The sequence below is a fragment of the Syzygium oleosum genome, unplaced genomic scaffold (genome assembly GCF_021117445.2).
Source record: "Syzygium oleosum isolate NSW1041296 unplaced genomic scaffold, Sole_v2.1 Sole_v2.31, whole genome shotgun sequence".
In the NCBI taxonomy this organism is placed as follows: domain Eukaryota; kingdom Viridiplantae; phylum Streptophyta; class Magnoliopsida; order Myrtales; family Myrtaceae; genus Syzygium; species Syzygium oleosum.
The window spans coordinates 2,820,905-2,846,647 of NW_026607515.1; the positions used below are offsets into that span (position 1 = coordinate 2,820,905).

General features: G+C 42.2%; 4 protein-coding genes across 7 annotated transcripts; 1 reads left to right on the plus strand and 3 right to left on the minus strand.

Moving 5' to 3' along the window:
• Positions 1 to 2,154: 2,154 nt before the first annotated feature.
• Positions 2,155 to 6,575, minus strand: LOC115683106 (cell number regulator 6-like). Of its 3 annotated transcripts, none has more exons than XM_030607535.2 (5): positions 6,446 to 6,575; positions 5,860 to 6,014; positions 4,025 to 4,139; positions 3,153 to 3,418; positions 2,155 to 2,570 (listed from the first exon to the last, which is right to left on the minus strand). In XM_030607535.2, the coding sequence occupies exons 2-5, from the start codon at positions 5,965 to 5,967 to the stop codon at positions 2,343 to 2,345; spliced, it is 717 nt and encodes a 238-aa protein (XP_030463395.1). In that variant the 5' UTR covers positions 5,968 to 6,014; positions 6,446 to 6,575; the 3' UTR covers positions 2,155 to 2,342. The 3 variants fall into 3 exon arrangements, with proteins under 3 accessions (XP_030463395.1, XP_030463394.1, XP_056160336.1); XM_030607534.2 differs by having other exon boundaries at positions 6,399 to 6,555; XM_056304361.1 differs by lacking the exon at positions 6,446 to 6,575 and adding an exon at positions 6,170 to 6,348.
• Positions 6,576 to 8,164: 1,589 nt separating this feature from the next.
• LOC115683121 (E3 ubiquitin-protein ligase Os04g0590900-like) lies at positions 8,165 to 8,695 on the minus strand. The gene has a single exon (XM_030607547.2). The coding sequence runs from the start codon at positions 8,693 to 8,695 to the stop codon at positions 8,165 to 8,167; it is 531 nt and encodes a 176-aa protein (XP_030463407.2).
• A 4,580-nt stretch (positions 8,696 to 13,275) lies between these two features.
• Positions 13,276 to 14,247, minus strand: LOC115683107 (peroxisomal membrane protein 11-4). The gene has a single exon (XM_030607536.2). The coding sequence runs from the start codon at positions 14,085 to 14,087 to the stop codon at positions 13,398 to 13,400; it is 690 nt and encodes a 229-aa protein (XP_030463396.2). The 5' UTR covers positions 14,088 to 14,247; the 3' UTR covers positions 13,276 to 13,397.
• A 1,077-nt stretch (positions 14,248 to 15,324) lies between these two features.
• Positions 15,325 to 19,050, plus strand: LOC115683103 (uncharacterized). Of its 2 annotated transcripts, XM_030607532.2 has the most exons (8): positions 15,325 to 15,478; positions 15,853 to 15,981; positions 16,573 to 16,612; positions 17,468 to 17,543; positions 17,615 to 17,815; positions 18,042 to 18,254; positions 18,334 to 18,753; positions 18,842 to 19,050. In XM_030607532.2, exons 1-7 carry the CDS (start codon positions 15,436 to 15,438, stop codon positions 18,709 to 18,711), a joined length of 1,080 nt encoding a protein of 359 aa, XP_030463392.1. In that variant the 5' UTR covers positions 15,325 to 15,435; the 3' UTR covers positions 18,712 to 18,753; positions 18,842 to 19,050. The 2 variants fall into 2 exon arrangements, with proteins under 2 accessions (XP_030463392.1, XP_030463390.1); XM_030607530.2 differs by having other exon boundaries at positions 18,334 to 19,050.
• Positions 19,051 to 25,743: the final 6,693 nt, after the last annotated feature.

A 25,743-nucleotide genomic window follows, 5' to 3' on the forward strand; every position in this document is an offset into this window, starting at 1 on the left:
ATGATTCTTTGGTATAAGTGCAGTTTGGGTTGCAACCGCTCGCGGCAATGAATTTTGAAAAAAATGTTAACTGCCGTGGACGTGGCGCAATGAGGGAGCGACACGTGGATGGTGTTCTTTGAATATATACCAGTCATGCCCCTCGGATGTAAGCGGCCTCTTTTTTCACATGCATGTTTCCTTCGGCCAACTTTGACCGGTGCGAAATGCGGCGAGCGCTGAGATCTTTTCATTACTATGCAAAAATCTGGTCATGTTGTTTGCGGCGATTTGATCTGGATAATCGAGTTCATCTACCACAAACAAGTATCTACCATCTGACCAACCCCGCTAGTACTATAACCATACTACTGGTTATCATCAAAGTACGTTGTTCGCTCCTAATCGACGCATCCAGGCGCCTACCGGCATCCGCCATTTGGGTGGACTTGACATTTCATGCAAATCCTGTCGAGCAAACTCGAATTGGGTTCCAATCCTTGCCGCGATTCCTTGTCATTTATGGTACGAATATCTACTTCCTCACGGGAAATTCAGAAAGATCAAATGTTCCGTAGCATTTACTCTCTGATATTAGATTTCCTTAGCCCAAATAGGTTGACCTAGTTAATTAGGTGCTTTGGCAACCAACCCTCAAGAGCCATGAACCTGTACGAGGGATTGAGGTCGAGAAAAGGGAACTGCCATACGCATTGGGGATTAATCGGTTGCTGATTAGCGCCGAACACTTCAAAGATATAATATATAAGATACGGAATTTTCTTACTTGTACTACTTACATAGTGAAAGAACAAGAAGAAAATCGATCTCCGTAGCAATCACTTTTCTACTAAAAGAAACGAAGAAAAGTAGAAGATAAAGAAAACCTACGGCAGAATACTGTGTAAAATAATGTAGGTTACCGTCTCCTACCAAAAAAGGACTTCAGAAAATCAAAGCAGCCCGTGTTGAAACAGAAAGCACGTCTCTTTCTGTCAGCCTTCCTCCTTAAGGATATCAAGGCCTCCCTCTTCATGGTCACCGCCACATCGTCGTTGTACATTACATGTCCCATACCATCGTCGCTCCCGTAGAATATATCCCTGGCATCGCGAGACGAGGCGCGACGGACAGCACTCGTCGGGTCTCCGTGGGGGGACGGCAACGCCCACGACGACGAGCCAACAGATCCGCTGCTTTCGCATTGCTCTTTCCCTCTCCTTGCGCTGCAATCGACTGGAGCAAGCATTTTGGCCGTGTTGGACTGAGTATGTGCCGATGGCAGTGAGATTTGAGAATGGCGAACGAGAAACGAAACATTCACTTTGACTTTGTTGGTTTCTTTCAAATTTAGGGTCAGTTATGTGTACGGATGTGTCCTTATCTGGTAGTGGTTTATGGTTATCCAGAGGAAATCTACTGTTGAACGCATCAGTTGCATTTGAAATCCTCCTTTCCTTTGGATAATCTCTCCCTTTCATTTTCCCTTTTCTTTGGCTAGTTCATGGAGAGTACGAGAAACAGAAATTCTAGAAAAGGATTAGACAAAGCACTAAACCAAACCCATATCTCGCGGCTCTAGATTTGATTGTATATGCTTGGAAATGGGTGCTTTGCTAGGAGTGAGAATATGCTAGGCATAAAGCACAAAACGGCTTAAGCTATTTACATAACAATACAGTTTTAATAGCTTCCTATTTGAAAAGGAGAGAAGAAGAAAGAGCGTACGAAGATGCTGCGGTCGTTGAAATCCTTGTACTTACTTTCGAGTCTTGACGAGACTCGGTAGAAGACTATAGGGTAGGGAAAACAGAGGAGCTCGTCATCTACGTTGTAATTATACATATTATCGAACCTTGGATACTACTGATCACAAATTAGAGCCGCTTGCTCGATAAATTTCGATGTACTCACGGGATGTCAAGTACAAGAGAAGACAAATCACAGATCGATCCACACGCGAATGGCATGGAGAGAGCAGGGTGCTGTATACGTGTGTTGAAACTTATATAATTTTTATACAAGACTTGGTAGTTGAATCCCAGGTTATCGGGATTTTATTTCTTTCCTGGTACTTAAGGAGACGCTCCGACATTTGTATATGTAAGCTCTAGGTTCTGCCTCCGATTGATCGGGCAGAGGCTCCTCTTACATGAATCTAGATGTGCAACGAAGTTTCAAATGAATTAATCTGTGTATAGATGTATAAATGGTCCCATTTGCACCATAAGGTCACATAGAATCCTAAATCAAAGTCATCAAAATCTTAAACAAACACAAAGAAGATCGTGAACAGATATACCACCAAATTGAGGCCCGCCGGTGATTATGCACATGCTCTCCATATGTAGAGATTTAAGTGGCTATAAAGCCTGCATTTCCAACTTTGTGTGCTCGCTGTTGTCTGCCGAAGGCGGTGCAGAATCCTGGGCTTCACTTGCAGAGTTCATCTCTTGAACAGGGGGAGGATTTACGATAGTCATTGGCATGACAACATTTTCTGAGAGTCGACCTTTCATCTCCCTGTGCTCCTGACACAGAGCACACCAGTGCATGCAGCAATGCACAAAGCATGGATCACACGGGGAATTCTGGAGTCGTTAGTACCGAGGAGGAGATGGTAAGAGTCAGACAAGAGGATTAGAACTTGCACATTTAAGTAAAAAAGTGCAAAAATAATCCAAATGTACTAATAAAAATGGTCAACTACTTTACTAGTCAAGCTTGTTTAGCCTGCGCAATAGAAATTAGGTCATGATAAGGCTCTTGACATCATTCAAGAAAGAAACCTTGCTTAACAAGCAAACTATCTAATAGCATATCTTTTAAAGACTCCCACAAGCCCTTTCTAAAAGTAAATAAAGTAGCAACTTTTTTTGACACGTCCAATGCACAAGACATCACACACCTCTTACATTACGTATTTGTCATTCACAGTAAATCAAGATTCTGCGTCCCCAGGAAAATGAGATTTTCCTCCAGAGAGCAAACGGCAATGTTACAGAATATATATGCCGACAGGTATTTGTGATCAGTGCACAGTGAAACAACTCCAGTCATAGCTGCAAATATTTGCCAGTATGCAATTAAATGTATACTGGCAGATGGTTATAGAGTCCATGTTGTTCACTGAACAAAGCGAGATAGAAGCACATGGAAAAAGCTTGAAGTACCTTCAAATGATAATTCTTCTGCAGTGATTGGCGAACAAGGCCAGTGTATATGCCACACATCCACCAAGCAAATAGTAAGCCCTCCCCAATGAGAAATGACGTATGAGGGTCAATGCCATTAAAGGCCGCTGTAGCTGCTGCTAGTGCAATGCCACCTTCCACGAAAATGGCATGACAGATGCATGGAGTAGTCCAAGGAGTATCCTCTCTCAAGCTCTCAACATTGCGACCGAACAGCACACAAGGGCAAAATAGTCCAGTCCAGCCTGCATTGGTACTCATACAATAAGCTTTTCCTTAACCGGCCCAAAATGTGATATGAGACAATCTGAAGAATAATCTAAGGCAAGGCACAAGTGAATAAGCAAAGTACAGCTAAAAGCCAGAGCGGCCCAGCAGTATGTTGTGACCTATCTGACTGTAAACTATCCAACATTAATGGTTACTTCACAGTTCACAGGCTTACTCTGCTGCTCATTTTATTCAACTGCTCAAACACAAGCCAATTTCTGGTGGATCTTTATTGAAATTCGACAACCTTTTCCCACATTTCCTCGATTTGTTCATCAAGCCGAAAGGAAATCCCATTAATGATACCAGCTCAGTTTCAAAAGTAATTCAAGTGTTTCGATAATGGGCTCATGCATTTTGTGCCATTGTCGGATATTTGTAAAACATACACAGCAAAGGGAAAAGGCAATTTTGTGATCAAGACTATGAGAACACCATCTATTCCTGCTTACAAATTGTTTTAAATCTTAACCTCAAATCTACAGAAGGCTAGCATGTTTGGAAAGAGAGAGACAACAAGATTCTCCATTATCCCCTCACTAGACAACATAATGCAAAAGTTCAGCTGTCCTGAAACTTACAACTTTGGCTGTCTTCAGCACAACCAAAAATTCCAGTTGTCCAATTTTCATCCGCAGGAGGCTCAAAGCTTTCAGGAAGAGGTTGCCCACACTCATGGCATTTGCGAACGTCCAACTGTACCAGTACAACGAGTTTAGCATACGTGTACCTAGCCATTTATTCCTTGATCTATCTAAGGCTTAAGGAAAGATTGCCAACATCGGCATCACATAAGCATCCATAAATGCCAGCATGCACCTTCCATATCCAACACCCCAATCAGAATAATCAAAGAAGGAAACTCTATATTCAAGACAATAAATTTAATATTTTAGAAATTCCTCGACAATTAGTTAGTTCAACAATGGGATTCACCTCCCCACATGTTAATCCTCCTGAAACAAGAAGACAACTTGACAGACAGGAAAGCTCAAACTTTGAAATTCAATGGCGCAGTATAACTCAAGAACTCAAACATCATTTCAATATCCACTCAAAACATGCGCAACATAGAAAATCCAAAAGTCGCTTGATTCTAATCCTCAAATAAATCTTTAAATTTATTTGAGTCTGCTGATAGCAAGTCCCTCTGACTGCAGCTTCAGACAACAGCCAAAGTCACAAGCTTTTTCCCAAAATGTAACCAGTCAGATTTATAGAAACATTCTCTAGAGAATGTATGTTTGGTTTTACTTCATTGCTGAGACAAGCAGAAAATGAAGCATGGACAGATAATTGCTTCAGGAATAGGTTTACATCACAGCAACAGAAATTAGGTTCATTGTCCTTAGTTTAAAACCCAAGAATAGTTTCATACAAGATGAGCAAACGATTACCCATCACCAGATTCTAGTTTTCTATGGATGCTGCCCTTCATTCTAATTGATACAATCAAATTATCGCATGCATAGCATAATCCCAGAGAAGAAGACAGACTAGAGAAAACAGTCACAAACCATGGAAAACAGGAAGTTAGCGAGGTAAAGACCTCCAGATGTTCTGAAGGAACAGACACGAACGATTCAATCTTAAAATCCGTTATATAATGGTTGGACAGCCCCAACTAATGAGAATCAAACAATTGATCTGGTAGTATTTGTTAAATGCTTGCTATAAAGTACATTCACATATTCCAGTATGATCAAATTAGCCGCAAACGTTCATGGACCTCAAAGTCAATACTCAGTACATGAGCCATTACTTATAGAGCCCATAATTATTTTTCTGTGAAAGTTATAAAATAGTCATCTGAAAAATCCACAAATCACTTAAAGTCAGCATGGTCAAACAATTTATGTAAATGTTTAACTGCAAACATGCAACCAACTAAAACACATTCGGAGCAATTCTTTTCCATCCCTAGTATACCCAAAAGTTCATACCTATATATACAATTCACTAAATGATGAATGAAAAAAAAAGGATATCTATTTCTAAAAAAAAGGAACAAAGAAATTCTGTTTTAACGAATCGCACGTAGAGATATTGATAACACACAGAGATTAATGGGATTCCATAACTAATCAGTTGAGCACCGGCTCGTAGACCACCTAAAAGGGATATTCATTAGTCAGTCCATATCCTTACATAAGAATTCCAAAGGGATTCCATATACAAAAAAGAAGCTGATATTGAATTTGAGAACAGATGGAACAAGGCATAACTAAGAGGATTTACTGGATAACTTAGTAATATTGATACATCACCAACCAAACCTCATTCGCGGCAACTTTCTATTCCACAGCCAGGTTACTTAATCCACATCCTTCAGAAACATATCCACACCATTTACACATTATTCCGGGGGGACAAAGAACAGGTATAACGACGGCACTCAGGACCGAAGAGCACAAACCTGCGGAACCTCGATAGGCTGGTTAAGCTCTCCAGGCTTTATATCCTCCAAAGGAGCTTGGTCCTTCGTTAGCTTCACGTAATGCGATTGCCTCGATCCCTCCGCCATCGCACCAACAAAACTCGATCTATCGCCTCGGGAATGCTTCGGACAAGCTGCAAAGAGGGGGGGAAATCACGAGATCGGGTAGCCGGCAATATCAGACAGGAATCGCACGACACGGCGACGAAGCGAAACGAACCGAACACACGACATGCTTCACACCAGTGTAGCGGCACAAACGATATGCAATTTTGACCATATTCAGAACCTCATCTACACGGATCACGAATCAGCGTCCCGCGAAGAACTCAGATCCTCATTTTAGACTGAAGAATCTCAGAACACAAAACCTAAGCCCAAGCTTCGGAAACCAAAACCATACAAACATGAACTGATGACTCAAAAATCTGATTCGCTTAAGAATTCGCTCCGTTTCACCGCGATTTCTTCGCGACCGAACCAGGGGGGAAAATCAAACGGAAAGCAAGGAATCTCACTTGTCGGAACGATCTGCGACTGCTTGGAGAGGAGGATGATCACTGACCTTCGACGACGACGATGACTTTGAGAAAATGTGAAACCTCGGCAGTTACGTCGCACCGAAACAGCTCCGTTTCGATTTGGAGAGTCAACGGAGCACTTTAACACTTTGAGCGGCTTGCCGGCTTTGAGACCAAAAATGAATTAAAAGATGACTGCTCAAGACGGGCCCGGGCCTGGGCCTGGGCCTGGTTATGGGCCTGGAGTGCGCTATGTCCAGTGGCTGTGGGCCACAACCTGTTCCAAGTTCAAGTAGGCCCACGTGCAAAAACTGGGGGAAAAAACTAACAACCGAGAGAAAGTAAGATTTCTTGACCAAAAACAAAAGAGAAGGTAAGATTTGGATTGTGTAGAAAAGAAGTTGAATTCTTATGGATGGGGGATATTTAAATTTGAATATAGGATTTATGAGATATGTGAGGGATATACGTGATTATTCAGTTGTAACTTTGAGATAACCAATGTAACTTATTGGTTATTGCTCATCTCATTTCAATCGCGAATATTATTATATTGTTTTGGAATATTTTTAAATGAATTTTGAGGTAATTGGATTTGAGTTGGATTCGTAACTTGAGGAGATATTATCCAATCCCTCTATTTTCAAAGTACCTACTACTCAATCATGCGATTTCAAAATAAAAAACTTGCATTTTGAAACCCATATTTTCCGTAGTTCCTTTGCTCAATAAATTGCATGATTTTCTCTAAAAAGTGGAGGATGCGAGCCCTAAATCTTACTAGCGTTCAATAAATTTAAGAGAGTGCGAGATTTTATGGGAGTGCTCCGGAAAGATTTGAACTCAGATTTTACGGAATCATTGTCAATAAATGATGTGATTACTCCGTTTTCCTTTAAATTTTAAATTTTTTAACGCTCTCCTTTACGTTATTAGATGAATGTGTAATTTAATATTTAAATATTCTAATAGAGAGAGACGACAATCACTTATTACTATAATCGTTTTTTTTTTTGGTCGGGACGACAACCTGGTTATGTTGCGCAAAAACTAACTTTATTTTGAGAGTCAACTCAGGGGAACTATCCGAACAAAAAAATATATAATTAGTGGAACACTTGACCCCAGGTTTGACTTTTGAGCCGCTTGCAGCTTTGACTTGGGTGGAGATGAACTACAATGACGGACGACTGCCGAGGATGGGGCCTGGCCACAGCCTGTTCATGTTAGACCACTAAGGTGAGATATGTGAGGGATGATGCGATCACTCAGTTGTAAATTGCAACATTGAAATTGCTAGTATTGCCATGTGCTTATCATTCTTCTCATTTCAATCACAAACCCTATCGGATTCTTTTTCGGAATTTTTCGAAATTAAATTTCGAGGTTGAGCTGGATTTGAGTTTGCTTTATAATATGAGGAGATACTAACCATTCCCTTTTGATTTCAAAGTCTTTACGACCCAATCGCGAGGTTTCATACAAAAAGAAAAAATGAAAAATCTTGCACTTTGCAATCTAATGTTCCACAGTTTCCTGACTCAATAAAGTGCATGATCTATTCTCAAAAGTGAAGGATGCGAGTCACAAATCTTGTGCCTGTATAAGAACATTCAAAAGGAGATGTGTACAATCGGTCGGATTGAATATGAGTTGGGAAACATTGAGAGATTTATCCGATCCGACACAGGTGATCATCCACAAAACTAAGCATCTAACAAAAGCGAAAAAAACATACCCATGGCAAATATCAAGCTAGAATCCTACTCAAGTCGCGAATCGGGTCGGATCGCCGGTGCCACCCGAACCGTCGCATGGCAAATCGGGCATCGCCTATGGTCCAAGAGCCAGAGATTCACACAAGCCCTATGGTAAGCGTGTCCGCAGCATGTCAGCCACAGGCACGCATCTCCGTCCCGAAAATCCTCTAGGCAAACCCCGCAGTCGGTGCGCTTGTTTTCACCTCCGTCGCTCCTGTACACATCGACCCTCATCAGCGCTTCGCTCTTCGGCGGAGGATCGCGGCAGGGTCGCGCCGGTCCCCCATGGCGCCTCCCGAGGAGCGGCAACCTTCCGGCCTCCAGGTCATCAAATTGAGGCCCGGAGTCGTCGACAACATCATAGAGACATACGTAGCAAACTGCGTACACGAACAACGCGAAGACGACGACTGGTATCGTGCAACATAGGGCGTCGAGGATGGCCTGGATCGGTGGAGAATCAATGGAAGAGGCAAAGTCGAAAAGGGCTGGAAAGAAAGTACCGGGGACGAGAGAAAAGGCAGGATTGGCCATGCTTGGTTCCTTCGATTTCCTTTGATTAGGTAACGTGAATGCTGAAGGATGTATGTAGTTTCCCGTTCAAAGATTCAAAGAGATGATGATCTTCATACGCAAGGAGCTCTTGCAAGAGATACTCACGTGATCTTTGGGGATCATCTCTATCTTTATCTTCATTAGATAGAAATCAAACTAAAAAGAGTCATTTCAACTTCAAATACTTTACTTCCCACCATTATTTTTTTAAATGAAAAAGTTACTAAAAAAGTCCTAAACTTATTACAATCGTACAAATTCAATTCTAAACTTTTTTTTCAATTGAGTCATAAACCATTTGCATTTATGCCAATTGAATCCATCGGCCAAAATTGCTGACGTGGACTCCGGCCATTTTACGGGGCAGGTGCTGACGTTGACATTTTTAAGTAATATTTTAATATTTTTTGAATTTATTTATTTATTTTCTTTTGCCGTTCTTTTCTTTTCACTCCTTTCTTCTTCTTTTTTCCCAACTTCCAATTGTGAGCCGGCAAGGGCATCACGGCCCTCGCTCAGACCTCGCTAGGGCCGCAATGCCCTCGTCCGGGGCCAAATCTGGCAAGGGCGTCGCGGCCCTCGCTAGATCTAGGTGAGGGGCCGCATGCCCTCACCTTGTGTGGCGACCCTTGCTGGTCCACAGTTTGGAGTTGCAAAAAAAAAAAGGAAAGAAAAGAAAAGGATAAATAAAAAATTAAAAATTAAAAAATACTAAAATATTATTTCAAAATGTCTATGTCAGCGTTGGCCATACCATGTAGGACAGTCAATATCCACATTAGCAATTTTCGGTCAAAATGGATGGACTCAATTGGCACAAATACAAAAGGTTTATGACTCAATTGCGCGGCTATCATTCACGTTAGTGATTTCTGGCCAAAATTAGCCGGATGGACTTAATTGGCACAAATGCAAAAAGGTTTAGGACTCAATTGGCAAAAAAACAAAGGTTTACGATTAAATTGGCACAATTGCAATAGGTTTAAGACTTTTTTTTGTAATCCTCCCTTGTTAAATTATAGAATCGTGGCTATCCTGCACTAATTTGCACTTCTAAACATTTATCTATTTTCACACACATTTAGAACTTTTTTCCCTGGCGCATAGTGTGCTTTGCTAGTATTTTGTAAGACAAATTTAAAACATTTTTCAACCATAACTTTTACCCAAGTATTTCGAGAACCCTTTCCACAAACGAGATATATAATTCACAATAATAGTTTGAATCTACCATGATAACATGGTAATTTGAAATGGTCAATACAACTCTCATCTCATCTCATAAATGTCTCATAGATTTTGAATTAGATGCAATGAGAAAACTATTATAAATAACCTAAAATGGTTGATTTTCATGTTTTGTAAGGAGTGCTTTTTTCTTGGCAAAATCACACAAACAGTCTCTGAACTTTGGCCCAATGTGTAATTTGATCCCCGAACTTTTAATTTGTTCAATGTAGTTCATGAACTTTAACCTAATGTACAATGTGATCCATGAACTTTTCATTTGTTTAATGTCATCCCCAAACTTTTGGTACATGTTCAATTCAATCCCCGAACTATATGAAAATATTCAATACAGTCCCTGAACTTGAATTGCATTGAATATTTTCATATAGTTCGGGAACTCAATTGAACATGTACCAAAAGTTCAGGGATGATATTTGACAAATTAAAAGTTCATGGACCACATTGAACATTAGCCTAAAGTTTAGGGACTACATTGAACAAATTAAAAGTTCATGGACTAAATTGCACATTGGGTCAAACTTCAGGGATTGTTTGTGTCATTATCCCTTTTTTCTTTGCGAACAATGATTTACCGGGATAAAACACTTGTTAAATATTTGCAAAATCAAGCTGTCATCCGAATCAAGTGAATGTTGTCCAAATAAAATCGTAACGTATGATAGCAGAAATAACGTCATAACATCGTAACGTATTATTAATGTGTAATTTATATGTATTATGGGGTATTTATGTAATTATGTTTCTATCTGTACCCTTTCTGTAATTAGTCACTCCTATAAATACATATTATACAACCCTAATTAGGGTTAAGCCACCATAAACACTTTGTCGTTGTTTTCTCTCTGTCTCCAAATATCAACATGGTATCAGAGCAGGAAAACAAATCGAATTTTTCAACATCTCTACCCCAAATCAACACTTCCTTTGCTTCAATTACTATCTCAACAATGTCCAATACATCTCTAAATTTTTCTTCTTCTCTACCATCTCTTGACCCACCATTTTCTTTTTCTGCTAATCCCAATTTCCCATCGCCTCCCGATAATAGTGCGCCCACTTTCCCCTCTTCTTCCCTCTTCACTGCTGCTCCGATCTCTGCTGCTGCTCAAATTACGGCTGTACAATCATCCTCGCCGTCTCTTGTTTTTCCCAACATCACAAGTCTCGTCTCCATCAAACTCGATGCAGAGAATTATCTTTTGTGGAAATCTCAGTTTGAATCTATTTTAATCTGTAATGATCTGCTGGGCTATGTGGATGGTTCTTTTCCATGTCCGTCGAATCTTATCAATGATCAAACTGGCACTATAGTGGTCAATACTTCCTATTCCACCTGGGTAAAGACAGATCAATGCGTTCGTAGTTTGATCAATTCGACCCTCACAATCGAAATTTTCCGTGAAGTTCACGACCTTCGGACATCTCGGGAGATTTGGCTTGCTCTAGGACAACGTTTTACTGATCGCTGCGCGGCCAAGGAAATTGGACTAAAATTGGATTTTCAGAATACTGTGAAGAAACCCGATCAGTCAATGTCTGATTATCTCCAGCATCTGAAGTCAATTGCGGACTCTCTCACCGCAATCAATTGCTCCGTCTCTGACAAGGACTTGGTGATTCAAGCCCTCAATGGGCTCCCATCTGAGTATGATCCTTTTGTCACTATGGTCACAAACGGCCCTACAATTCTCTCGTTTGGTGATCTACGGTCACGCCTCCACATCCAAGAAGAACGATTTCTCAGAAAATCCAGTGCATCATCTTCATCTGATATTCATCATGCTTTGCTCAGTCATACCACTTCACCCAGTCCACCGTTTCGAGGATCTCGAGGTGGACGTAATTCTAGAGGTCGTAGATCTGGTCGGGGACAAGGTGGACGATTCTCGCGTGATAAATCGAATTGGCAATCTTCCCATGATCAGTTCGGTTTGCAATCATTATCGGCTCCCTATGCTTCCTCCACCTCCTCTGGTCGGTCTCGTGGTGGTTCAAAGCCCTATGTTCCCCCCTTCACACAGGGAGGTATTCTCGGATCTAGGTCTCATCTTACTTGTCAGATATGTAACGGAGTCGGGCACACCGCACTACAATGTCGACAACGATTCAACCATGCTTTTACCACTACTGATCTGTCGGACTCGTTCTCAGCTCTCTTGGTTGGTGAGACCTTTGATTCAACTTGGTATCTTGACAGTGGAGCGTCGGCACACATGACTAGTGATATTGGTAATATCCTAAATCCTATACCTTTTTACGATTTGACAAAAGTCTCGGTTGGTGATGGTCGTTTATTGCTTGTTAAGCAAGTCGGCAAAGCCTTTTTACATACTGGTTCTCGATCTTTACTATTATCTCCCGTCTATCATGTTCCTAATCTTGCTCGCAATCTTCTCTCAGTTGCTCAACTTTGCCATAAAAATTCTTGTGCCATTGATTTTAATGGTTCATCCTTTTCTTTGAAGGACAAACAAACCGAGAAAGTTCTCCTCCAAGCTAATTCTTCTCATGGTCTTTGTCCAATTTCCAACTCAATGGTGTCATCTCATTCGCATCCTATCGTGGCTTCCTCTGCTTCACTCACTCGCTGGCATGCTCGTCTTGGCCATCCAAATAAACAAGTTTTGAGTCGTGTTTGCAATTCTAGTTCTAAGTCGATATCATGTGAGTCATGTCTTGTAGGCAAATCTCATCGATTGCCTTTTGAGTCTATTAGTCATCGTGCATCTTTTCCTTTAGTTGTAATTCATTCTGATGTATGGACGAGTCCAATTTTATCTAATTCTGGTTTCAAATATTTTGTGTTATTCATTGATGATTATTCTCGGTTCACTTGGGTATTTCCCATAAAAAATAAATCTGAAGTACCTACACACTTTCATCGCTTTCGTTGTTTTATCGAAAATCTGTGCAATGCCAAAATTAAATTTTTACAAACTGATGGGGGAGGTGAATATATCAGTAATGCGTTCCAAACATACTTACGTGAAAAATGTTATTATTCAACGTTTTTCTTGTCCACAAACCCCATCTCAAAATGGTGTATCCGAACCCAAAATTAGACACTTAGTTGAAATGTCTCGAACCTTATTAATCCATGCTCATATGCCTTCTTCATATTGGGTCGATGCTCTTCTCACTGCTGTTTACACCATTAATCGACTTCCCACTCCTGTCATATCTAATATTTCTCCTTTCCACTGTTTATTTGGGTTCAAGTTTGAATTGATCACTGTTTATTTCGTATGGGAGGAGAAATAGCTCGTACACGCTACAAAGAATCATCCACCACAAGTGCAATATTGCCATGAACAAAACCAGAAACCAAGTGCATCACATGCCAAAGAGAGTCATTTACATTTCCCATTCAACTTTTTTTTTTATGTTTTTTGGTTGCTGTGTGCAATGGTAACTCTTAACAATCCTTCATTTACGAGGGCCAGTTCCGATACCAACCGGCCCATGCAGACACAAGTCCGCTAATACCGAGCGCGACAGCATGGTTGCAGAACGGGTTCGGCTCTATATCCGCCACCGCAATCACCAGATCCGCCACATTCGCCGCCACCGCCATGAGCCGCATCACTCGATCCGCTCTTATCTTCGCGACCCTCTCTTTCGCTTCATCATCTTCCTTCGCTTCCTTCTCCTTCTCCTTCCTGAGCTTCCTCTCCAACTTCAACCCTTCCTTGAGCATGATGAAGTCCATCGCGATGAAGAATATGTACCCGAACGCCTCCCCGAACGCCGATACGAAGCTCATCCTCCGCGCGAGCCCCGCATCGAGCGTCCCGATCCTCGACAGCCACAGGAAGTGGTCGAAGAAGAAGTAGACCATCTCCCCCGCGTTGGCCAGCACCCCGAGGAGCCGGAACGCCGGGGTCGCGCCGGGGGATCGGCGGAGGCTGTTGAACCCCGTGAGGAACCGGCCAGTGCGGAAGGCCTTGCGGCTCAGGCCAGAGGCGACCTCCCAGTTCTTGGCGCGCCGGGCGACGTCAGGGCGTGCGGCCTCAGCATGCCAGTGAACAAGCTTCGAGACGTATTGGAAGGTCTTGACAAGCTTGTCGATGCCATCTCGCTTGGCCAGGAAGATGACGAGCTTGTCCACCGAGTCGTTCATGGTGCGGGAGGCTTGCCTGAGATGGCTGAGGTGATGTTGAAGCGGGACTGTGCGAGAGTTACATTACCGTGTGCTTGCTAGATGATGGTCGCGCGAAGAGGGTAATATAAAGCACAGGGAGAGCCACAGGTTTTGGCTCTTCTTCGGATAACATTTTCGAGAACGAGGTGTTGTTCTGGTTGGACCTGATTGTTTTGCACCTTCGAGCCAATAATTTCTTTTTTGGTGGTCTCTCTTTTTTTTTATTTATTTCCAATTTTTTCTCGAATGTCAGGCTTCCCTGTACAATCACGAAGGCAGGGTAGCCAAAACCAAAGAAACGTAGTGGGGCCGTTTGCATTGAATTTTTCATGGGCCTATCAACCGGACCACCCATTTTGGTAGGATGGTTTCGGAGTATAATTGAGAACCGATGAAAACTGGTTCGATTTTAGGTTCCAGGGTATGTAGGGTAAATTTCAGGTTTCAAAAATTGAAGAATTGATTTCGACAAGGTAGGTTCTACCTAGAACTTGGAACGAGTTTCTATGTTTTTTATGTTTTATGTCTCCATGCAATCTTGCGGTATTCCATAACCTCTAAGATGAGTGTATAATCTAAAACCACTAGTCTGAGCTTTCATTTTCCAGCGATATCCATGATCTCGAGACTTTTACTTTGTTAATGTTTCATATTCTTCGTGTGTCTAAATATAAGTTGTGGTCTGTAAATTATAACAGCAAATAATAATCATTAAAGATAATGATTCATTGCAATAGTTCAATTAAGACTACATGTAGAACCTGGGTAAATCTTTGAACCGATCTTGAAACTTGTGACAAGGTAGGTTTTGAGTTCTAGAGTATGCAGGATAGGTACCAGGTGGAACCTGGATCGACCCTGGAACCGCTCACCCCTTACTAAAATCTCGTGGTGATCACAATTGTGGTTGTCGGAAAGTTTCATGGGCCAAGCTTCCCAAGGGCAGGCCCAACCCGTCCCCAAACTCGACAATCTCGCTACCAATTTCTCATGCCACGGGCCAGCCCAGACGAGACTCTTTCAGCCCGGATTCCATGTCGGGCTTGGCCCATCACCGAAAGCTCAATCCAAATCCGAATCCGAATCCGAATCCGGACCCGGACCCGGCTCGCCCTTCCCCTCGTTAATAGGGATTTTCTTTTTTCATTCTTTCTCAGCGCAGTATATATTCACTTTCCAAAATAAATCCCCTCTCTCTCTCTCTCTCTGGGAAGAAGAAACGCCACTCCATAGCCACACCGTCGCAGTCCAGCGCTTTTCTATTCTCCTCCTCCTCCTCCTCCTCCTCTTCTTCTTCCTCCTCCGGTCCGTCGCAATTCCCCCGACGATGGACGCGCAGCGAGCCTTGCTGGACGAGCTCATGGGCTCAGGTACTCCTCCCTCCGCTTCCGGTACGGTCGCTTGATCGGGGTCCAGTTGGACGTGAAACCATCGTCGCCGCCCATTGCCGATTCAGCTCTCGCATCTGATGTTTCGTTTTATCGCCTGGTCTGTCGTCGTGTGGCGTACGATGTGTCGAGAGTCGGTTTTCGGATTCGCCGCCGGTCGGTTCGATAGGGCTCCGAGACTTGTTGGCTGAATTTCGTGTTCGATTTAGGTTTATCAATGCGGTTCCTTACCGCGCCCTTGTTTTTTTACCCCGTCGTGCTGTATGGGGACTGGTCGATCGGGCGTTCGTGCGTTTGTGTTTGTCGTTGAAATTGTTGATTGAGCCCTAAAATCTTTCTTGGGTGGATTTTTCCAGCTCGGAATTTGACTGAGGAAGAGAGGAGGGGTTACCGGGAGATCAAGTGGGACGATAAGGAGGTTTGTGCGTTTTACATGGTGCGGTTCTGCCCTCATGATCTCTTCGTCAACACTCGAAGCGACCTCGGTGTGTTACCATCCGAATTTGCTCTCTGTTTTTGTGTCTTTCCTAGTCTTAGCTTTGATGCTAATGCGTGATTCGTTTGTTTCTCTAAAGTTCTCTTTGACCAACTCCGGAAGACGATTTTAACTTCCTTGCTGCTTTCGGTTTTTCGAAGAGTCCGTGCTTTTGTTGTTATATAAGCCCTGTCCCTTCACGAGTCATTGACTGTCTGTTTAGGATAAGCAGTATACAAGTTTTTGGCAGGAGAATGATAAGGAAACACGATATGGTCAACATTGCTGTAGCCACAGTGGTGTGATTTTTTGCATGTACTTCTCAGGCCTGAATGGCATGAGAAGTGGGGAAATTCATATCCAAAATAATGGGTGTACGATTGTGTATTGTGATTTCTGGAGACAACGCACATCTTAGTTTCAGATATGTTTACCCTTTTGATGCTTGTTTCGTGATTCTCAGCTTCAGGCGGTGATAAGAGAAATTGCAAATTAGTAATTTCTTCTGCTACAATCTGTTTCAGCAACAAATCATGGTTGACATGTGTGTTGAGTGCCATTATTTTGCCCACTCATGACCTCCATTTTTTGTCTCCTTCAGGACCATGCCCGAGAATTCATGATTTGAAGTTGAAAGAGAGGTGCGGGTTTGAGTAGAACAAATTCTTCTGTTTTACTTTCCGCAGATTTACTTATGACATTGCAGCAAATGCTACGAGAAAAGAGGAATTCGTGGTGATTGCCTTTGTTGAGATTGTTTAGAGGCTATGCTTTTATTTCTCATGTGATTGCTTTTCTCCAAAGATCCTCAGTGCCGGGGTTATTGATTCACATCCAATAGGTCGATGCATAATTGTTGAGGGTTACGAAAGTTTCTAAATGTGGACTGATTTACTTAAGTTATTGCTTGGCAACGGAAGCATGGTCTAAAACTTATTTTATGATAGAGGGACAAGCCATGCTAAGTTTGGGTTTTCCCCCTCTTGAAGTTCTTGCTTTGGGAAAAGTAAGGCACGATTGCATTCAGTCAGTATTACTTACGTTTTTGAAAAGCTATTACTTACACCTGGACTTGGAGTGCCAAATTCAGTCAAACTTAGCCCAGTTCTTTTGGGGTATTTATAGGGTGTACTCCCTTGCTTTGGTGGTTGCACTTGTTGCCTCACAAGCCAATTTTAGGATAGAATAACAAGTTCAAACATGTGTCCCTACCCTGAAGTGGCTCGTGCACGAAATTAAGCAAGGACATAGAGGATATAAATCTGAAAGCATTTGCTCTACTGGGAAAGCAACTAATACAACTAGAACCTTGTATCCTCATGTTTATGTTGTTACTGTAACAGAACAATAAAGCATGTGGCTCAGAGAGAGAGAGATGCATCCTGAACTTCTACATATGCTATTGCAATCTGACCATTTTGTGATTGTTACGTATTAGCTACTACTTGTGATTTAGTGTCACGCTTTATTGTAATCATCTTTTGTTTGAGCCTCAGCTTTGAGAAGTCTCCTAGACACGACACCTTTGTCGCCAAGTTTGAAGCAGAACTTTGCCAGTTCTGTGAGAAATTGGTAAGTCACCTGTTGTTTTCAATTGAGCATTCTCAAATCTGTAATACCTACATATAATTACTCTTGTGCAGGTTTCTGATTTAGATAGAAGAGTTAGACGTGGGCGGGAACGCCTTGCTCAGGAGGTTGAACCTGCCCCCCCTGCTGCGCTGTCGGCTGAAAAATCTGAACAACTATCTGTGCTGGAGGAGAAAATTAAGAACCTGCTTGAACAAGTAGAATCCCTTGGTGAAGCTGGAAAAGTTGATGAAGCTGAAGCACTCATGAGAAAGGTATCTGGTCATCCCTTGTTTCCATTGTTGCATGAAATTTTCTGGTGTATGCCAAGAAAAGGTCCTTTTTTCTGTGTGGAAATAATGTTTAATTTCCAACTGAGACATTTCAAACAGTGGACACCCCTTCTCAGCAATAGCTCTTCATAGAAAGGTATCATTTGATGTATATATCATCTAGATTCACGGTCTTAAACTCGACAGAATTGGTGAAACCCTTTCACAGGTGGAGTTGCTTAATGCTGAAAAGACATCCTTGACGCAGCAACCTCAGAATGAGAAGCTATTGATGCTTACGCAGGAGAAAAAGATGGCTCTTTGTGAGATATGTGGTTCTTTCCTAGTGGCAAATGATGCAGCTGAAAGGATTCAATCTCATGTCACAGGGAAACAGCATGTGGGTTATGGTATGGTTCGGGATTTCATCACAGAGTATAAGGTATGATGTCTATTAAGAAGGCTTTCGATGCAAGCAGAGCTTTCTTTCACTGACTAATTAAAGTTTGTTGCTCTTCCAGACTGCTAAGGAGAAGAAGAGGGAAGAGGAAAGGCTGGCTAGGGAGAAAGAAGCTGAAGAGAGGAAGAAGCAAAGGGAAAAGGAGCACGAGAGTAGAAGAAGTGGATCGAGAGATGGGGATAGATATCGTGATCAGGAGCGGGACAGGGATCGGGGCAGAGACAGAGAGAGGGAACGGGATCGCTACCGGGAACGTGGTCGAGATCGCGAGAGGTCACGAGAGAGGAATGGTAGAGGTAGTTATGATGGAGGTAGAGGAATGGATTGGAGATCCAGAAAAGGTAGAGATGGTGCCAGGGATCGGTACCAAGACAGAAGTGGGTCTCGCTCCCCTGTCAGGCATGGTTACAGGGGTTCATCTAGAAGTCCCGATCACTGAAATTTGGAATATATAGCTGAATGAAGCTCTAAACTTATTAAGGTAGATTTTTATCTCAGAGAGTATCACCCTTGCTTAACTCTCCAGTGATTTCTTGCGGTGTGTAAAACTCCTTTTTCCTATATCACAGCTTTGTTGAGAGTATTACGATCTCCCTCTGATCAGTGTAGTTAAAGGAGAACAGGGTTGAGGTAGGTAGCGTTTTGTTGTTGTAACTCCCATTATTCTGTTTTTAGACTTTTGTTTGAACCAGATTTCTTTCTTCTGATTACCTCTGAAAGGTTGATTCAGAGTACCTGCCCTTTCCTTCTAATTAAAGCAATTGACTGGTTGGGGTTACTCTTTTTTTCAAGTTTTTAAGAGGACAAGCTCCAAAAATGTATGAATGCAAATGCTGCAAGGGATTTTGATTATTCCCTTGATCTTAAGGTAACCTTAAGCTCTCTTCTCACCAGTGCAGCATTTGGTTTATTACCTTGTGTATAGCTCGACTGTTTTCTTTTTTCGTTCTCTACATTATTTATCATGTGATTCAGCCATTCGCTTAACTTATATATCCTTTTGATTTATTTGAGGTTGATGTGAGCTTCTTGAAGATGATTTCGAACTTAGGTTTCATCTCCTTCTGATCATTTCGAATAAAGGCAGGTATATTTTACTCATAATCCTCCCATTGCCTTTAACTGGCTTAAGCTTCTGTACGGGGGAGTTCGAATGGCAGAAAGATGTACGTGTGTGAGCCTTCGTATAGCTACGCCACGTTGTAAGGAAGGTAACCTTTGTACAAATAGTTACAATCTCTGGGATCTGGTCGGCTTCACCTTGAACTTTTACAGAGTGATTTTGTAGCTTCTTTGCGGTCGCCCATTATGCAACTTTCTTAGGCAAGTGATGTTTGTTATGGATGGAAGCCGGTCACTGGGCCACAGAATTTGCAAACTACGTAGTGCTAGAACAGAGGTAAACTCATTATCTTAACAGCCAAAATAGCATGTTTTAATTGTAGGTCTGCAGGAAAGGCAGGTTATTGGTTATCCATCTCGCTTCAGGGTACATGTTTCTCGCTGTATTAGTAGTGTTTTTGTGTTACAATGGACGGTTCCATACAGTGGAACATCATTCAATTACTCCCTGTCAAAATGTGTATTGATAAAATATGTGAAATAGAGGACCAATTTATCATATCCGTAGGATTGGCTGTGTAAACTACTTGAAAAAAAATTTCGCCCTGAGAAAGGGAATATTGGTGGAATTATCTGAGTATTTTGCTCCTTTACTGTTGCCTGGTCTTCCCGTCATTCCACCCGAGGTTACAATGCTCCTTGGGTCGAATTCGGAGCTGATATATTTTGAGGATGAGGTTTATCCTGTTGGTGATGAAGTTCTGTTGGCATATGTGAATTTTTTCCTGGTCTTTTCGTCCTGTTAAGATCCTAGCCCCCTCCATGTGATGAAGTATTAGCTTTTGAAACGATTTGTGAACGCTGTTGGTCATCTATACTCTGTAGGCATGTGTTTGTGTGGAAAAGAGAGTGTGCAGTCGAAGCAGGCGGTACCTGCGTAGGCTTCTTGAAATGCTGGCTTGCTGGGCGCTTTTAGCATAAAGTGCTGAGCTGCATATCTATTTTCTAAAATAAAATTTCCAAAGCTGTATTTTTGTATGTCACCCGAAAAGTGTATTGACAAATATCTTTCCATAGCTTGGATATGTTGTTATTGGAGGTGGTGGAGCAGCGACACGAATTACACTTTTACTCGATCAGACTTTTGCCGTATGGTGTCATTCAGTCAAGTTAAAATGCCCCGCTCGCTTACCTATTGCCGTAGGTCTAATCTGGACAAATTCAAAAATCCTATTGTTGTCCGTTTCGTTAGCTTCATTTAGGTTGGTTGTCCATTGGGACATTTTCAGACACTTAATAGTGGGAATGCTCAATGTTTGGGACTCGATGGGTTGGGCACTTTATTGGAGTAGTTACATAGATAATCGAACGTGCCATGCACAAACTGTCAAGCAAAACAAAACCAAATGTGTCGACTTTACACATGACCGTGGTACATCTAAAGTGTCAAAATATGCTTGGATTGCCCAAAAGTGGTTACTCCTCAAACCTCCTCTGTCACTCTCGCTCATCTCGCAGCGTTGCCTCCCTCTCTCCCTCTCGCTCTCGGTGGCCTCCGACCCCGTCAATCCCTCTGTCACTCTCGCTCTCAATCACCTCCGTCCTTGTCGCTTCCTCTGTCGCTCTCTGTCGCTCTCGCTCTGATCGCTAGAGAAAATAGGGCATTAACTTTGAACCCACGGCCACACTAGTCAGTTTGGCAGTAAGAGCGAGGACACCTGGATAGTGAAGACCACTAAGTTTGACCAAGAAATTGATAGCAAAGATCACATGCAACGAGCAGCGATAAGTGAACTCCAATTGTGAAGGAAAAACCGACAGGGAACAAGGACCAACAGGAGCGTCTAGCAGCAGATCATAGATTTGTGGCTGAATCGAAGTCGTATGGAGGCGGTGGTGTGGGCAACGAGAGAGTGAAAGTACAGTGAAGAATTGGCAACTTCGTTGATGGAGATCTTGGCAAAGTTTTGGCATGAGGCTATTACTTCATGGCTCGGCAAAGCTCACTGCCTTGAGGTTGTCACGGCAAAAGGCTGGCATCGTCGATGAGGCGACGGCAGTGTAGTGCTAAACCGCATGTGGTCTCGGCAAAGTTGGAGCTCATCTAGGGCAGGCAGGTGCGGTGGTGCAAGGATCATGGAGAACAATGGATGGATTTACCGGGAACATTTCGACCGGTTCCATGGATCCACCCAAAAATTGGACCACACAGTTCTCGGTCCCAATATTTTGAAACCAGTACTTCACGGATGGTTTTCAGTTCCAGAGTGAGAACCGATCACCCATACTTGTTCCCCGTTAGACTAGAAATAGCCGCACGAGAAGTGGGTGCAATCGTTTCAAAAAAAGAAAATGAAGCGATTTCGAATCTCTCCCTAACAAAGCGGCAACTTTTGGTTCACATCCCTTTTCCGCCCCTTCTTTAGCAAAATCGATTGCTTCATGTGCACCCGTCGGGGGGGGGGGGGCGACGGAGCCTGGTTCGTATCATCCATAAGCTTCTCTCATTTCCTTGGTATATATTGATCGGACCGTGACGGCTTCGAATTAGGATCGTGTCCGAAAGGCAGATGTGTCCCCCGCTCCCACAATTGCGATTATCCAAAGATCTCCCGTCAACGAGCTCCGTTCATTCAAACCGCAAGAATCGCTTTGGAAAAACGCCAACTCACGAAATTTCCTGCGCCCTTTCCCTCGCTGACGAAGTGACACATCAAACAGGGGCTCTCCCCCCGGAGAGCTCGTGCAGTCCACGTGCCCTCTCTGATCGCTCACGCCATCGTATCCACCAAAAGCGAGAAACTCCCACTCGTTCGTCCACGTCACCAAATCTCCGTACGCCCGCCCCCCTCCGTCCACGATTCGTGGGGGCCTCCTTTTATTTGTTTTTCTCAACAGGTTTTATTAAACAATTCGGGCGAAAAACAGAAAAAAAAAACTAATTTACTAACCAAATGGATTCGAACCAAAAAATAACTCCAATCGATACGAAATTACGATTTTCAATAGACTATTTCTTTCTTTCCGTTCGTATTTCTATTTTTTCCTTTAAATTTGAGAATTTGTGATATCAAGTGAGCTTGCCAGAAGAAGAAAAAAATCGGCATCGAAATGGCGACGTGGTGGGTCCAATCGGATTATTTAGGTGAGGTCGGTGAATATTGTATTATTATTATGCATTAAATGTCATTCAATTATTTAAGCGAAAGTCATCAGAACGTACACGTCAGGAATATACTTCGCGGAGATTCCAATATGCTATTGCGCCATTTCGCCACGCCCCCCCACGTACTTTTCTCCCCTATCATTTTTCGAGCGGGGCCCGACTCCCGCAATGACTATTCTGCCCCTACACAATTTTGCCTCGGTGAAAACTCCCCCCTAGGCACCTTGCTTTTTGCTTCTGTAATTTTTCAACGATCGATTGAAACATAACAAGCCTTAGCCGTTCAGACGGATCCTAACCCGGAAAAATCTTTCCGATTCAACGTCGAAAAAGGGGTCCGGTAAGCGCGATGCCACTTTCGAGAACGGTAGGCGGCGCCCTCGAATTGCCATCTCCAATTAGCAATTGCTATTTGCTATTGAGCTTTCTCTTCTCAAGGCGGTCAATGCTCAACCATCTCGTTATCAAGAAGCTCTTTCTTTTCTTTCTGGCCAAATTGATGTTGCTTTGATCGATTCGTTTCGTTTTCTTCCCCGAGAAGAGTAAAAAGATTGACGTGAGGGGAGCACCGTGGATGGATTTCGTCAGATCGTTGTCTCGGTTCCACTTCGCACCTTAACATCGCAACTCGCGTTTACTGCCGAGCTTAGCATGACTAAGCACTCTTTTGACGCAACTCGTGCTTGGTTGAATTTTGGTCTTTAATTAAGTGATTCTGAAAGCAGCGAACCATTATGGAGTGTGTGTCGCCACGTCTTCTAGTGTGCAAAATTCGATAAAATTCAACGAGCATTGATAAGGGGGGCCCCCCAATGATGGAGGAGTTCCGTCTCGAATTGGATGAAACTTGAAAGTAAGAGTTCGCTTCCGGGACGCTTTGTCCGACAAAGACGTAAGTGCATCTCGAGAAGGACAGTGAAGAACGTGGACATCGACCCAATTGAGTGTTGTCCCATTTCCCTATTCAATTTTTTTCTTTTATAATCTTAGCATAGCCGTGGTGATTGAGGGATCTTTTCACCTCGAGAGAAGCGGCATACCAGACAAGCATAGATTATAGAATGATAACCCGTCCTTCCATTGGTCCGACCGATTAGTAACATTCCATCACTTTAATAGCCCACCCGATAACAAACTCCGGTTACCGGGCTTGACGTCCCGCTTCCCTTTTGTTGACCTACTCACATTTAACCTTTGAATTTGCAAAAAGGAAGCTTGCCCTTTCGAAGCGTCGACAAAAAAAAATAATATGTAGATTTTGTAGATATCTTTGTGTACAAATCTGATTCGGGCAAGTTAAAATTATACGCGTGCATCATTCTATCAAATCAATCGTGCGTGAATCCACGTACATTGAGCCGCATTCCCATTACCTAGAACGACAACATATTTTGAAGCTTTGTTAATTACACCATGTTCGTAAGCATTCCGCATTCCCGTTTTCTTTATGTAGAAGTTGTTAATAAGGTTTTGTCTCGAGGTCCGAGGAAGGGGTAGTGTTGTGCATGTGCAAAACCAAAAGCGGGATGAAGCAGAGAGTGCGAGAGAAGAGTCGACAATTCTATTGGACTCGAATGTCAGATGGTAAGTGATAAAAGTTATGTCATTAGTTGCTTGTCATGAGAGTTTCTCAATGATCCCCTACTGAAGTCATTAAATCTCAAAATGCTAAGGTCAATAGAAATACCGAATTCCAGATGTTTAGAAGATTTGAAGGGCCAACAACCAAAGCTCAAAAAGTAAATGACTTGACGCGTATATATCGTAAGGGGATGAAGATGATTCATGGATAAAGATTATGCAGTGTGGCAACCTTGATATAGAGAATCGAGGCTGGTCACGCCGCCGAATGTCAAGGGATACAGGTCAAACGTGGAGGCCTTTAATTTGGCCTATGCAGGTGGCCATGATATAGAGTAGTTTGCATGCAGTTAATGGGATTCAAGTAGATGACATCTAGTTCCCGAGTGAAGGTCTCCCAATGCGCCAACCCTAAGAGAATTCTTTTGTCATTTACTAATGTTTCTTTTGTAATTGTGACAAAGACATTGCTTAAACTACCATAATGTCACTACAAAGACACAAGGCCAATAAATTGACAATCTAATAAAGCATGTGCAAGTGAGATGTGCAACTCGATATTCATTGTAAAAAGGGAGGGTGGTAATTATAAACTTTAAAAATACGACGAGGATGTTTGATATATGGATTAAAACAGCAGATTATTTTTGCAAATGTCCCAACGATTTTTTGAAAATTATTAAGAAGACTAGATCCAAGCGTTAAATATGGCAATCACGTTTTGAACATCAAAAAAGTAAAAAAAAAAAAAAAATTTCCATGTACAAAGCCGTACTCACCAAGTCATACAACAGAGTCTTCTTGTTACTTGATGAATAGTAATGACCCTAAACCAACACCCTCACTTAGAAACGCACGTTGAGATGCATTAGGATTATGCGTGTTGATAGATCTCCACCATCTTCAATCATCAAAGACATTTTAAGCTGCCTTTATTTCCATAAAAACTTAATAATAAAAAAATATATTTTCCATAAAAACCATTTTCGATAAGGAAAACTGTGTAGTTGTTATTTGTTTGGTGATTTAGAGAAAGTGATTTCCTTATTGACAGAAGGGAACATCGTTTTGCCCCCAATCTAGCCTTATTGTTTTCAATCCATAAAGAATGTTTTCCGTCGTCCAAACATCGAAAGTAGGAAAACAATTTTCCAGAAAAGGTTTTTTTTCAAACAAACGGACTTGTAATCTTCTGTTTTCCTCGTAAACATTTTGACCGGAATAAACAATCAACATTAACATGCTAGAGAGCACCACCAAAGATTGGACCTTTCTTTTTCACTTATGCCCTCTTCTTGATTCCTTCCCTTTTATTTTTGTCCGTCCTATACCATCTCATTAAACTGCTGAGTGGATGAGACCGATTTGGACTTGAACAGGTCCTTAAAAGGTTCCATTTCGGTTCTCGTGAAAAACCTGAGGATTATCAGGATATAAAACTTCTGAAGGATATCCCTCTCTATAGGGAAGATAAAGATACATGAAAAATTGAGGATACGAGGCATGCGAACACCGATATATTAAAATAAAAAATGTATCCATAGAGCCATTCTCAGAGGAGATGGGGAAAGGTCAGGAAGGCTCTCGTGAAAGTGAAAGCTCTAATTTTTTGACGAGATTACATCTTAATCGAACACAAAAAAATCCAAAAGAAGTCCCGGC

What these genes read in the sequence shown, in the direction of transcription:
- LOC115683121 (XM_030607547.2), bottom strand. Translation starts at nt 8,695, where the DNA reads ATGGCCAATCCTGCCTTTTCTCTCGTCCCCGGTACTTTCTTTCCAGCC.
- LOC115683107 (XM_030607536.2), bottom strand. Translation starts at nt 14,087, where the DNA reads ATGAACGACTCGGTGGACAAGCTCGTCATCTTCCTGGCCAAGCGAGAT.
- LOC115683106 (XM_030607535.2), bottom strand. Translation starts at nt 5,967, where the DNA reads ATGGCGGAGGGATCGAGGCAATCGCATTACGTGAAGCTAACGAAGGAC. An exon ending in TGCTGAAGACAGCCAAAGTT is followed by an intron (nt 3,419 to 4,024) that starts GTAAGTTTCAGG and finishes GTACCAATGCAG; the next exon opens with GCTGGACTGGACTATTTTGC. An exon ending in AGAAGAATTATCATTTGAAG is followed by an intron (nt 2,571 to 3,152) that starts GTACTTCAAGCT and finishes TAACGACTCCAG; the next exon opens with AATTCCCCGTGTGATCCATG.
- LOC115683103 (XM_030607530.2), top strand. Translation starts at nt 15,436, where the DNA reads ATGGACGCGCAGCGAGCCTTGCTGGACGAGCTCATGGGCTCAG. An exon ending in GATTTGAAGTTGAAAGAGAG is followed by an intron (nt 16,613 to 17,467) that starts GTGCGGGTTTGA and finishes TTTGAGCCTCAG; the next exon opens with CTTTGAGAAGTCTCCTAGAC. An exon ending in CTGAAGCACTCATGAGAAAG is followed by an intron (nt 17,816 to 18,041) that starts GTATCTGGTCAT and finishes ACCCTTTCACAG; the next exon opens with GTGGAGTTGCTTAATGCTGA.